At 40.7% G+C, this 13,247-nt stretch overlaps 1 protein-coding gene and 1 long non-coding RNA gene across 2 annotated transcripts; both read right to left on the bottom strand.

Moving 5' to 3' along the window:
- Nucleotides 1–177: 177 nt before the first annotated feature.
- Nucleotides 178–632, bottom strand: LOC117484023. Its single transcript, XR_004556067.1, has 3 exons — nucleotides 594–632; nucleotides 400–467; nucleotides 178–211 (listed from the first exon to the last, which is right to left on the bottom strand). It is a non-coding gene; the product is annotated as an uncharacterized LOC117484023 (long non-coding RNA).
- Nucleotides 633–9,849: 9,217 nt separating this feature from the next.
- Nucleotides 9,850–12,300, bottom strand: LOC117484007 (leucine-rich repeat-containing protein 18-like). The gene is made up of 3 exons (XM_034132408.1): nucleotides 11,962–12,300; nucleotides 10,935–11,196; nucleotides 9,850–10,312 (listed from the first exon to the last, which is right to left on the bottom strand). Exons 2-3 carry the CDS (start codon nucleotides 11,190–11,192, stop codon nucleotides 9,887–9,889), a joined length of 684 nt encoding a protein of 227 aa, XP_033988299.1. The 5' UTR covers nucleotides 11,193–11,196; nucleotides 11,962–12,300; the 3' UTR covers nucleotides 9,850–9,886.
- Nucleotides 12,301–13,247: the final 947 nt, after the last annotated feature.

The raw sequence follows: 13,247 nt of genomic DNA, 5'->3' as shown, positions 1-13,247 counted from the left end.
ACATGGTAAAATAGGACAGTTCATAACAGATATAAATACAACAGTTCATAACAGATATAAATATAACAGTTCATAACTGATATAAATACAACAGTTTATGACAGATTCAAATACAACAGACCAATTAAAATACAAAATCACAAGTAGTGAGGTCACAACATTAGATCACAACAGTAAATCTTCTGTAATTATGTGAAAGTAAAAGGGTCCCCTGCAAGAGAAGGGGACAACATGGAAAAGGCAGCATACTGTATCATTGAAAATGTTTTCTACTTCAAAACTGAAAAATTAAATACTATAGAGATCATACATGTATGAAGCACACATACAAAACATGTGGAATTAAAATACATGTTCAGCTTTACATGTCAAAAGTAAAGTGTCTAACCAAATCCTTACCTAACATGATGAGCCTTGGTGTGCCTGGTAGGGTCAGTTGAGCCTCAATTTCATCCTTGGTTGCAGTCCTACACACACACACACACACACACACAATAATATGTTCAAATTAATGTACAATACAATGTAATATTTGAAAGGCATACATTATTACATTTTCATTGCACAAGATCATAATGTATAACTCCACTTACATCAGCCAAAAGGAAAAGAGCCTCTTCTTTTTCCTTGAAAAATTCCTCCTCGATTTGGGTGAGGACATTCTGAATCTCTGTCCTCCATTTGGTCAGCTGACTGTTGAAGCTGTTTAGCCATATAATACTGCTACTCAATCTCGAAATAAAATACGAACTTTTAGGGGAAAAAACCCAGCAATAATAACGTTTATAAACCTAAATAATCCGTTAAAGGTCACAGCGGTTCTCTCCTCTTGCTCCTGATATTTTCACCCCGAAATATTGTACAGTAACAACAAAATGATACTGTAACATGACAGCACTATTTACAGTATTGCTGTAATATTACAGTATCATTTTTTAATTGCTGTATACATTTCCCGCCTAAGGATAATATTCCCACAATGCAGCATAATGTACAGTATCACATTGTATTACAAATTCAAAGTAAATTACTGTGGGTAATACAGCAATTTACTGCCTAGATTACAGATTTTCTTTTACAGTGCACATTTGGGAGGAATAAAGCATATCTAATCCAATGTAATAATACAACATCACCAAGGAAGACAACACAGAGATCAATGAACGTAATAAACTTGCAGCCACAAACACATGTTAAATCAAAAAGAGAAATGCACATTACAGTTAGTTGTGTACTCACCCAATCTGCTGCAGGCTAACCTGACTCCAGGCAGTGGCGCCGGAAGTAAAGGGGCCAAGGGGCCATTGGCCCCCCCACTTTACAGCCCTGCCCCACATTTTCGCAGCGGCGTCTGCCGCGGAACACTACACCCCGTTTCAATAATTCCCCTCTACTCTAAAGTCGCATCTAAAAAGAATGCGATCTGAGAAGGACTGTTCTTGCTAGTAACGGTTTACGCAGAGTCCTTGTCATTCCACTGACCTGCACATTTGGACTAGTGATGTGTCGGTCGCGAACGAGCCGGCTCTTTTAAGTGAACGACGAGAGCCGGCTCGCGCCCACGAGCGAGCCATTTTGTTGTTGTTAAGTAATACAAGACAGAATGATATGATCAGGGCCGGTTCTGACCAATTTGCTGCCCTAGGCAAGATTTTTGCTGGCGCTATTATACTGTTTTTCATCAATATATTACAGGTTTCAGATATATACAGAACATGTCTCTGATTGGCTGAAACACCAAACAGATCATTGCAGCTTCCCATAATCCCCTCTGTTTCAGCCCTGTTTCAAAAGTGCTGATTCTCTGTCTGTTACTTTAGATGAAAATAAGGAGCCCCTCCCCACGCCCCTCTGAGAGAGATTTGGTTAAAAAGAACTCAATGGTGCTCTAGGAGGAGATTCAGGTGATAAGGTGGGGGGGGGTTACCTTGGTTGGTGATTGGCTAATGGTTACACAAGCCAACACATCGTTATGACATCATAAAGTGGCCAAAATCTAATCAGCTCATTTTCAGACAGGTTTTTATTAGGGCTATCAAGTTAACGCGTTAATAACGCGTTAACGCAAAAAAAAATTAACGCCACTAATTATTTTAACGTGATTAACGCATGTGTATTTTTTGTCCTCGGCCGCCCCGTAGTTTCAGAGCACATCGAGTTTAAAATACCATCTACATGCTGATGCTGACAGCCCCGCTCCTGCAGCCCGCTTGTGGCAGACCACACTTCCACGCTCACCGGCAGGCCCGGACTGGCCATCGGGAGGAACGGGAAGGAGTGTGTATGTGTGGCGCGACTCGCGCGAGCGAGGCACACCTTACGTGTTGTTGTTGTTGTTAGCATCTGGTGCTAGCTAGCTGCGCTAACGGATATAAGGAGCTGTTTCAATGACATTTCGCCGACAACTGCGCCGAGCACTTGACTTTATGCAGGTAGCCAGACAGTGGGACATTGTACGAAAAGTCAGCACACTCAGCACGGATAGTACGCGCTACATGATTGCAGCGTCCAGGCAGCACACGTTCGAGCATATATGCCTTGAGCGGCACATAGCTCCAACGATCCATCACAGTGTCTCCACATTCTCACACACACACACACACACACACACACACACACACACACACACACACACACACACACACACACAGTATTATTGTATGAGAGAGGTTCCAGGTTGAATTGAGGCGAATATTTGTAATGTTCAGAGGATGTTGTGTTTAATATTCATGAGAATATGTGTCATTGTTCAAATGATAATAAACAAACATATAAAGCATATTTGTCCACTCATATGTTGATAAGAGTATTAAAAACTTGAAAAAGAACCCTCTAAGGTACATTTAGAACAGATAAAAAATGTGCGATTAATTTGCGATTAATCGCGATTAACTATGGACAATCATGCGATTAATCGCGATTAAATATTTTAATCGACTGACAGCCCTAGTTTTTATATAAATGGATCAGGACAAAAAGAGAGAGAATCTTTGTTCCTGACACTTTCAGAGTCTCTTTACACAGAGGGGACACATGTTGATGAAGAAGAGACATGAAGAAGAGGGGACACATGTTGATGTAGAAGAGACATGAAGAAGAGGGGACACATGTTGATGTAGAAGAGACATGAAGAAGAGGGGACACATGTTGATGTAGAAGAGACATGAAGAAGAGGGGACACATGTTGATGTAGAAGAGACATGAAGAAGAGGGGACACATGTTGATGTAGAAGAGACATGAAGAAGAGGGGACACATGTTGATGTAGAAGAGACATGAAGAAGAGGGGACACATGTTGATGTAGAAGAGACATGAAGAAGAGGGGACACATGTTGATGTAGAAGAGACATGAAGACGAGGGGACACATGTTGATGTAGAAGAGACATGAAGAAGAGGGGACACATGTTGATGTAGAAGAGACATGAAGAAGAGGGGACACATGTTGATGAAGAAGAGACATGAAGAAGAGGGGACACATGTTGATGAAGAAGAGACATGAAGAAGAGGGGACACATGTTGATGATGAAGAGACATGAAGTGGATTTTGCATAATATGTGACCTTTAAGTCATGTGGTTACTACTGATAACATTAAAGTGCTGAAAAAGCCTTTGAAAGTAAAGAGATGCTGATTCGTTAAAGATGGCGCCCGCTGAAGTGAAGACGTGTCAGCTTTTTCTCATTAAATGTGATTGTTGCTGTGTTATGTCAAGTCTTGGACCTTCTCAATATAACTATAATTTAATTACAGTTTCCAGATATTGCAAGAGGCCCATGAGTCTCTTTGCTAATTATCAATGGTCTTTGCAATTAACAGCAGATGTACCCATGTTAAGTAAATTGGCAAAGGTCAGAGGAACTCCAAGAGAGGTCTTCCTCAGATAGAATACAGTTAAAGTCTTGTTAGTTAGTGGTTCATATTCAGCATGCATTAGCTAAGAAATGATAAGGATGTTGGTGTGTGACATCTGGAACTTACATGTTGCTCTGATGTTGGTGCGTCCAAGTTTAGGAGACCTGACAATGTGTGTGCGTTAAACATGATTAGGGAACATGTTCGTGTGTCATTTAGGAAACGTATATTTGGCCTGTGTTTTCTTGTGTTCGTGGGAGCATTTCTGCGATTGGTTGCTGTTGAAGCAAGGTAATGTTTCCCCATTGTTGTTTGGTGGTGCGCAACTAAATAATGATTATTCTCAACTATTTTCTGTGTTTGTGTTTCATTGATTCCTCTCTGTTTCATTCTTTCCTGTTGTGTGAGTACTGGATCTCCCCAACAGCTGCTTTAATAATCTGAGTGATATCATTAATATTAATGCACAACTCTATTGTAACATACATGTTTTTATATATTCAAGTAGTGCACACATTACTTTATCTACACCAATATATATTTTACTTTACTATATATTATAATTGTATTAAACGTCTTAGCTGAATACTCAATTCTGATTGGTCAAATTGGACGTTTAAGAGGTTGTTAATACTCGATAGCACACCGCTGCCAAGAAATCAGTATTTTAGATTGAGATTAAATCCTTTAGAGTTTATAAACGTGTGCATTTGATAATCCACACTGAACAGCAATGGGTCGTCCTCTCTGTTTAGGCTTCTCCTGGGAAAACTGGGTTTAACATTTACTCAGTTTTTAAATACTTAGAAATCTATTTAAAACATTTATTTTATTCCCTGTCTGTCAGGGAGTTAATTTAAACCCAGTAACTCTGTATGTTTTATATGATTAAACAAGTTTAAAATGTAAAAATTGCATGTAATAAAACTTTAATTTCAACGATTTAAAATCAATATTGTCTGGACTGGAAATTAAAATGCATTTTATTTTGGATCTGAGAAATGATTCGCTGCTCAAACTTGCAGTTGAATTAAACATATTATTTATTTATTTTCCCATCATGCACAAATCACAAATGAACAATTTATAACATAGTTTCAATAAAACAGAGAAGGTTAAACTATCACCTGACATAAAGGTCTGAATCTGGGTGAGATCATTTCAGATGTAAAGAATATATATCTCTTATTTCCTCTAAAGGAAGCAGTTCAGCATATTTGATGTTACTTGGATTAAAGTGTCAGCTAAATGCACGTGTTTCAATTTAATAAAGGTTGACAGTATGATCAAAAAGCAGATTATCAAACTCAAAAACAAAAACATTAGTGAAACAAAAATAAACACGTTTAGAATAAAGAGACAGCAGAGTATTTCCCTTTAAGACAGGCATGTCCACGGTCCGTCCTGCATGTTAGATTATTATTTGTCTGACCTGATTCTGACACACCATCGTCTGTTCAATGTTATCTGACTCTCCAGGTATGAATGAAAGAGCGTGTTTTTAGAGTTGTTCACGCCTGCATTAGTGGCTTATATTTAGTTATATAGCCATTTGAATAAAATAAAGATAATTGTGACAATAAGAATTGTGATATAATATTCACATTATCAAATCCGGTCCTCTTTGAAAAAAGTTTGCACACGCCTGCTTTAAGAGATAAACATCATAGATATAATGATCCCATTGATCTCTACCTGCTCTGCTCCACTGTCACACACACCTTCAGCGGTAATATCTTCACTTCACCCACAGTGTTAAAGTATGGAAACATCTTCTCAGTGAAAGTGTGTGAGAAGGTGTGTATGCCTGTGTTAGTGTCAGGATCAGAGAACGACAACTCTCCTCTGTTCCAGTCCAGATTCACTCTGAGCCTCTGGAGCTTCTGCTGCAGGCTGAGAGGAGTGGATAGATCTGAAGCTGACCATGCTGAGTATTCACCTTCAGAGAATAATATTCCCCATGATCCAGACCACATGCTTCTCTTCCTCTGGACAGACTCTGCCAACACACCCAGTGTCCAGAATGTACTGTCTGTAACCTGGACATCCCAGCTGTGAGTCCCTGAGTTAAAGCCCTCAGAGCCCAGGACAGACCAGTCAGAATCAAACCTCTCTGGATTATCAGGAAGTTTCTGTTCCTCCTCTTCCTCTTCCTCCTCTTCCTCTTCTTCCTCCTCCTCTCCTCCTCGTCTCACTCTGGTCAGATCTTCAGACAGGACGAGTCCTCTATGAGCAGTGTTTGGGTCCAGGATGAGAGGAGAGTAGGACACCAAGTCCTTCATCTTGCTCCAGATGTTGAAGCTGAGGTTGCCCAGGTGTTTGGCCTGGTCTATCAGAGCTCCTGAGGGCAGCTGAGGATCCTCCAGCAGGGGGCGCTGCAGCCTCTCCACTGCAGCCTTGTAGTTGAGTAGGAAGGAGACGTCTCCAGCTCTCAGCTCCTTCTCTGTGGCTCTGACTGTGTGTGAAAGAGCTGCTATCTCTCTGCTCACAGCCTCCATCTTCTCCTCCATCATCCTCCTCTTCTGCTCATCTTCCTCCCTCAGTGCAGCCATCCTGGCCTCCTCTTCCTCTTCTAGAAACTGGTGAAGCTTCTTAAACTGCTCCTTGATCTGCGTCTCTGTGTGTTGAGCCTGGACCTTCATGTGTCCTGCTGTTTGATCAAACTTCACTTTAACTTCTTCAAAGAGCTTCAGTTTCTCCTGAAAGGGCTGCAGAGCTTTCTGGAGCTCCTCTCTGAGATCCGGAGCAGCTTCATCCATGGGTCTGAATCTGTGGTTTTGATCTCTCTCCTGTAAGAAGGTCTCACTCAGGTTCTTTAAAGCCAGGTTACAGGGGGGATTTCTTCTTGAAGATTCTGTCTTACAGACTGGACACTCCTTTACTTCTTTCCCCGTCCACCAGGTCTGCATACAGGCTTTACAGAAGCTGTGGCAGCAGGACAGGAAGACAGGATCTCTAAAGACTTCCTTACAGACCGGACAGCAGAGATCTTCCTCTAACCTGGAAGCCATGCTGTCTCTGACTGAAGCTGCAACACAGCAGACAGGAAATGAAGCTCAGCGCAAGTTCTTTCAGGAAGACTGGTATATAGCCTACATTCAGTCCGCAGCTGCATATAATCAGCTCATCAAGGGCGTTGTCAATAACCTATTACATTCACCTCATTCTCCAGCAGCCAATCACCGTGCTGCAGCCAAACTTTAAAATGGTTCTCCTCTCACCTGCAGTCAGCTGTGATTTCAGGTTTTCATGCTGCCGCCATACCCGTTTCAGATCCTCGTAGCAGATATCAAGTCTCGTCCAGCCCTCGCAGCACCATTTAAAAAAAAACAGCGTGGGGCTAAACCGGGTCACCGTAAATGCTCTTATGCTCAATAACGTCCATGCGCAGCCAGCGCGGCTCCGGAAAATAATGGGGACAAGATACTCATCTCTAAGCTTCAGCAACTTCTCAAGAGCGAGAGGAGAAGACCTCCATCGGCAGAAACACAGGGTACAGTCCGGCCTCTCGGCATAAGTGAAACAAGCCGATCCGGCATCAGAACGGAGTCGAGGCCTCCTCGATCAGCTGATCCGCGAACACGGAAGTCGCATTACGCACAAGCCGACTGCGAGCAGGCCCTCTACGCCTCATTCAATCCCTCCCGGGAAAATTCAACCAGCAGATAAGTTACGTTTATCCGTTTTCACTGTAACGTTTAGGCATGATCGCCTCAGTTTCTCATCAGATCGTGTCTTGCCACCCCTTCATGGTTGGGACCATTCCGGATAAATACAAGTAGCCTACAGACATGTTTAAGTCTTGCTGTACCTCGTTAACAACTACCGTATCTCTGATAGAGGTGCATCGTCTCTCTGATTCCCTCTCTATATGGTAAAGGGCTCTAAAAGCGTCCCCTCCTCTCTCTTAGGTTATAAATAAAATAGATAATGTGGATAAAATAGATATAATGGATAAAATAGATCAAATGAATAAAATAAGATAATAATAATATATTTAAAAACGAATTAATATAAAGAAGGAAGTATGCACAGGTTCTCCTTCATACTTCATGCATATAACTGGTGGTGGTGCAAACCGTGCTCTTGCTTTATATGATCATACGATCCCTCTTCTGGTTCTTTAATATGTCTCAGTGCGCAGTTTCCCGTCAAGCACATAAGGATAGATGCAATATAACAACTCGGGTCAATATGGTCTCACAGTGCACGCTCACAGCATGAGTCACTCACTCAGCGTGCGTTTTAATCATCTGCAGAATACCTTCTTTGCATCACATTATTCATTAATCAGCACGTCTTCGAACGGTTTAATCTAATCGTAGCGATGGCGAGATGAAGCCTTATGAAGCTTTACAGCGATTGGGCTGCAAAAGGAAAAGGGTATCTCATGAGGCTTCATTTGAACACTAACCCCCTGCTGGTCAACGTGTGTAAAACAGGCAGATATATCTCAACAGCGTGATCTTTTGTACTAAGTTCCCAATGAGTTAAGCCTAGAATAACCCTTGACAATGAACACAAAATCATATTCACATGTGTATCATATCGAACGCATTTATTCGTCCATTTATTACTTTTATTTATTCATTGCCTTATTTATTCATCGCCTTATTATTTATTTATGTATTAATGTTGGTATTCATACATTCATTTATGCATTTATTTAGTCATACATAGGCTACGGCATGTTCCTTCCTCTTTACGTGAGGGTCTGAGCTCTACAGGAGGGGTAACATGAGCGTTTTAAAACGTGAAGTGTCAGTGGTTCAACAGATCTGAGCACTATCTGAAGCAGTCACGTGGCGTCGACGGACAGCGAGGCTTCTTCGTCATCGATGACGTCACTGGCCTAAAACGATACAAGCCTTGATACACGCTTCACTGGATTACTCGAACCACGCTCCGTGTGTGTGTGTGTGTGTGTGTGTGTGTGTGTGTGTGTGTGTGTGTGTGTGTGTGTGTGTGTGTGTGTGTGTGTGTGTGTGTGTGTGTGTGTGTGTGTGTGTGTGTGTGTGTGTGTGTGTGTGTGTGTGTGTGTGTGTGTGTGTGTGTGTGGTGTGTGTGTGTGTGTGTGTGTGTGTGTGTGTGTGTGTGTGTGTGTGTGTGTGTGTGTGGTGTGTGTGTGTGTGTGTGTGTGTGTGTGTGTGTGTGTGTGTGTGTGTGTGTGTGGTGTGTGTGTGTGGTGTGTGTGTGTGTGTGTGTGTGTGTGTGTGTGTGTGTGTGTGTGTGTGTGTGTGTGTGTGTGTGTGTGTGTGTGTCTATTCAGCATAAACACGTTTCTCTCAAACCGTACATGTTAATTTGTGATATTGTTGGACCAGGGGTTATTTTGTATAGATGTTGTGCCGTGTCCCCTCACATTTCACTGTACCATTGATCATTCTCACTATATGGCTGAGTCAATACCAGGCTGTTTGCTCATTAACGCCTCTATCTGCAGAGATCTTAATTCAGTCTACTCAGCACTCTGCAGATCAGCAGTGTGGAGAAAACTAGGTGACATCTCTGAGATAATTCACTGTTTTCAGATTGTATTGACTGTTTGTGTAGATGCAGCACACGGACACTATAGACACTGAGATCGGACTGGAAAAAAGAATGGATCCCAAGCTAGTGATAAGATCAGTAGGAATAAACAGAGGGCAGAAGGACATGTTCTTTAAGACAACAGCGGAGATTTTGGAGGTACAACTGGAGTCATTTCGTAACATAAAAGTTGCTTATTGGATCAAATTAGAGGATTTAGGAAGTCTAATAACAGAAAGGACTTTTTTTAATAATAAGCACAGTTATGCTCAGACCAAACTGTTGAACCAACATTATCTTAGGTTGAGTCTTCTGTCATTAGTTTAGTATGTGTGTATTTAGATGTGTACACGTGTGTCTTCAAAGGTTGAAAATTATCAACAAGGTGCATGCAATATACTGTAAGCTTTTTTTTTTTTTAAAGCAAATTTATAATAACAAAAGGTTGAGATTACCTGTGTTTTTTTCTTATCCTTCCTGGGTCAACAGGTTGGGTTTACCCGGTCAATTTGTCTCATTCCAGTTTTCATTATCCTCCATCGTCTTCCTGTCAGTCTGGCACTTATTGAGGCAGTCTTCACACAGGACGCTCTCCTTCACCAGGTAGAGCTTCTCCGTATTATTGGACTGATTGGATTTATCCTCGGTGACGATGGGGTTCCTGTCCAGGTTGACCCGCTCCAGTTTGTCCATCCTGGAGATGCAGAAGGGGACGCGGGTGAACTTGTTGTCGGAGAGGCCGATGTGCCGCAGCTCCTGCAGGGCGGAGATGGAGGAGGGCAGGTCGTTCAGCTGGTTCATTCCCAGGCTGAGAGTCAGAAGCTTCTTCAGGAGACCCATGGCACTGGGGAGGCTGGACAGACGGTTGTTACACAGGTTCAGGACCAGAAGGTTCTGGAGACGGCCGACAGACGCAGGGAGCTCCTCCAGCTGAAGTCAGAGCAATAACACATTCTGTATTACATCCCAAATAAACTTGTATCAGTTACAGCTATTTCCTGGGCTTTGTGATCTACTTTTTCTGTTCTTTTATGTTGTAACATAAACATTTCTACCAAAAATGTTGTGACTAAAAAAGAAGACACCATGGCATCTAATCAGACACCTATCCATTTCAAAAAGTTATTCAGTTTCTCATTAAACACTGTAACATGGACAGGTCACGCAACAACACATAGACATTGGATTACTCTATAAATAACAAAATACTATCAACACGCCCCAAAAACCTCACATGTTTGTCCTTTTTAAAATTAAAATAAAATGCTCTATAAATCAGGCTTTGAATGAAATAATGAAAAATATCCTTATGTAAATCAAAATGGAAAGTTTGCTGTATGTAAATGATTCTAAAGTGGAGATTTCTGGCTCACAGTATTAAAAAAGGCGAATTTAGAGAAACCAGTCTTATGTACAGGTATGGTAAAAGTCCATACATTTGCACACCACTGCAGGGATAACAAATATACGCATGAAACTTCCCCTTTTGATATCTTACATTAAGACCATTATTTTAAGTTTTCTGAAATGTTTTGTGAATTGTCGCACTCACATAGTTGCTGTGCAGATCCAGAAGGCGGAGGCTGATGAAATAATCGATGAAGTCCGGGATCTTTCTGATCAGGTTCCTGCTCAGGTCCACTTCTTCCACCTCACACAGCTTCGGGAGGCACTTCGGCATCACAGAAACCTCCTTAAAACTCAGATCCAGACGACGTTTGCCATCCAGAGTCAACTGAAGACACTCTTTGGCCACTTTCAGGGTGATGGTTTGACTTTTAGCTGCTTTGCCTTTCTTCCCTTTGGCCATCGTGCTGCAGGAGACACAGGGAAGAGATGCAGTCTGTACAGGATGCACTCTGACAGAGGAGTTGACATTGTGAGAGCGATAAAGTTACGCAGCACAGTTCAGTCACCTGAAACTGAAGACAGAGTTTTACCTTTCCTCTTAAATATCCTCAACACCATCACCTATTGTTCCATGACAAAGCAGATTAACAGAAGGTGTTGTAATCTAGAGTATTTACAATAAGTAATGAGTGTTAGGAGAGATACTACATTATTCAACAGGTCCATTTTAAGAGTTTGGGCTATTTTGCTTACATAACATGTCCAAAGAAATATCCTAAACATACTTTTAGGTACTTACTACACTAGCTTTGACTACTTGAGTCTGTATTTCTCCTAATTTCACCAAAGTTAGCATTGGAATATCATACATTTCCTGATCAAATTTTTTTGACCATATTTTCGGAATTACGGACAGAATACAAAGACATATGCATTATTCATTTGACTCCAATATGTCAACAAAACATTTAAACCTGGATTTAGAACAATTTTCACATTTCTCTTCTGGGAATGTATGCAAATTGGCACACATTTAATAAGTGGATGCTTAATTAGATAATTTAAAAAGAAAAAAAAAATTCAGAAAACTTAATATTCTAATAAATGTCTTGAAAGTAATAAAAAAAATATCTTTTTAGAATAAATACAGAGAAAAATGTTCAGAATAAGTCAACGGTCAGGTGTATTTTTACACATATTACTGCATAAGAAACTCTTTGATTACTTACTAGCATTAAAGGCGACTGCTTCCTTAGATCCAGCACATTGAAAACCAGGAAAAAGACAAAAGGGACTCCGGAAACACGATTTCTCTTGACCTCTGTATATCTTTATCCAGACTTAAAATGACACTCTGCATCAAGGTGCCATTAGGAGATGTGTTCATCAAAACTAGATAGATTGTTGAAGTCAGAGGAGGAGAAAGCTGACATGTTGTTCAGTGTTGTGTCGGACACACACACTTTGCCGGACATGGGATTTGTTTCCTTCTGTTCCCAGGCAACTGAGGTTTTAAGGCTTTGAGCAGCTTCAGCAGGACTCTTTGTTTGTGTCTGTGTTTGGAAGACATTTTAAAACATCATGGTAACTGTCTCCAGGATTATTCTCTTTCAAATGTAAACCACATATGAAGGTGTGTCCATGTTGATCTCTGATTTCAAGGGAAATAAAGGGTTGGTGTAAAAAAAAAAGTGAGACATGATCTTGATCTAGTCGAGCTACAGAATAATAATCGGCAACTATATTGAGAATGGATTAATTGTTTAAGTAAATGCAGTTTTAGCCTCTAATATATGTAGGTTTACTGTATTTCTCTCTCTTATTTCAATTTAAAGTGAATATTGGTGTTTTTTTTGGGACTAATAACAAGACCTTTAAAGATATGACATGTTGTATACCAAATGTATAAATCATTGAATCTAGAAAAATCCAAAACTCCCAAATAAGGACATTTATGGATAACTAATGTGAGTTTTTTTTATTCAGGTCAAGACGATAAAATAAGAAAAAAGTTTGCACACACACACACACACACACACACATACAGACGTCTGCCAGCTTTGAGTCTAACGTATCACATACTGTAGTCTCACTTCAGACATTACTCATTTGCCTAAATTTAGCCTGATGCATTCACCTGAAATGAATGCCGTACAGTACGTCTTACCTTCCAGTAGATGGTGCTGTATTTGTACAAGTTGCAGTATCATGTCACTACCTTTAAATCAGTAAACTTTCCAGTCAGATATCCCTAAACGTTGCCAGGTGAAGCATCTCTTTAGTTAGATCACTAAATGTTAATAAGGAGAATTTGAATATGGATGTTTGCCATGTAAACCAGTACTAGATGTTATATAACCAGCCCCTGGTTATGGTCCAATAAAGTGTTCTTCAGATTACTGACAGACTGACACCGTGACATGTCACAGGTGTAAATACTGAGATAATTTACACAAGCTGGGTGCTCATGTTAACAGATTTAGGATCAGATAAAGCCTTCCCCATAAAAACAAGT

Source organism: Trematomus bernacchii, unplaced genomic scaffold (assembly GCF_902827165.1).
Source record: "Trematomus bernacchii unplaced genomic scaffold, fTreBer1.1, whole genome shotgun sequence".
NCBI classification, from domain to species: domain Eukaryota; kingdom Metazoa; phylum Chordata; class Actinopteri; order Perciformes; family Nototheniidae; genus Trematomus; species Trematomus bernacchii.
Note: the sequence above shows the minus strand (reverse complement) of the source record. Positions and strands in the feature narration are given on the sequence as shown.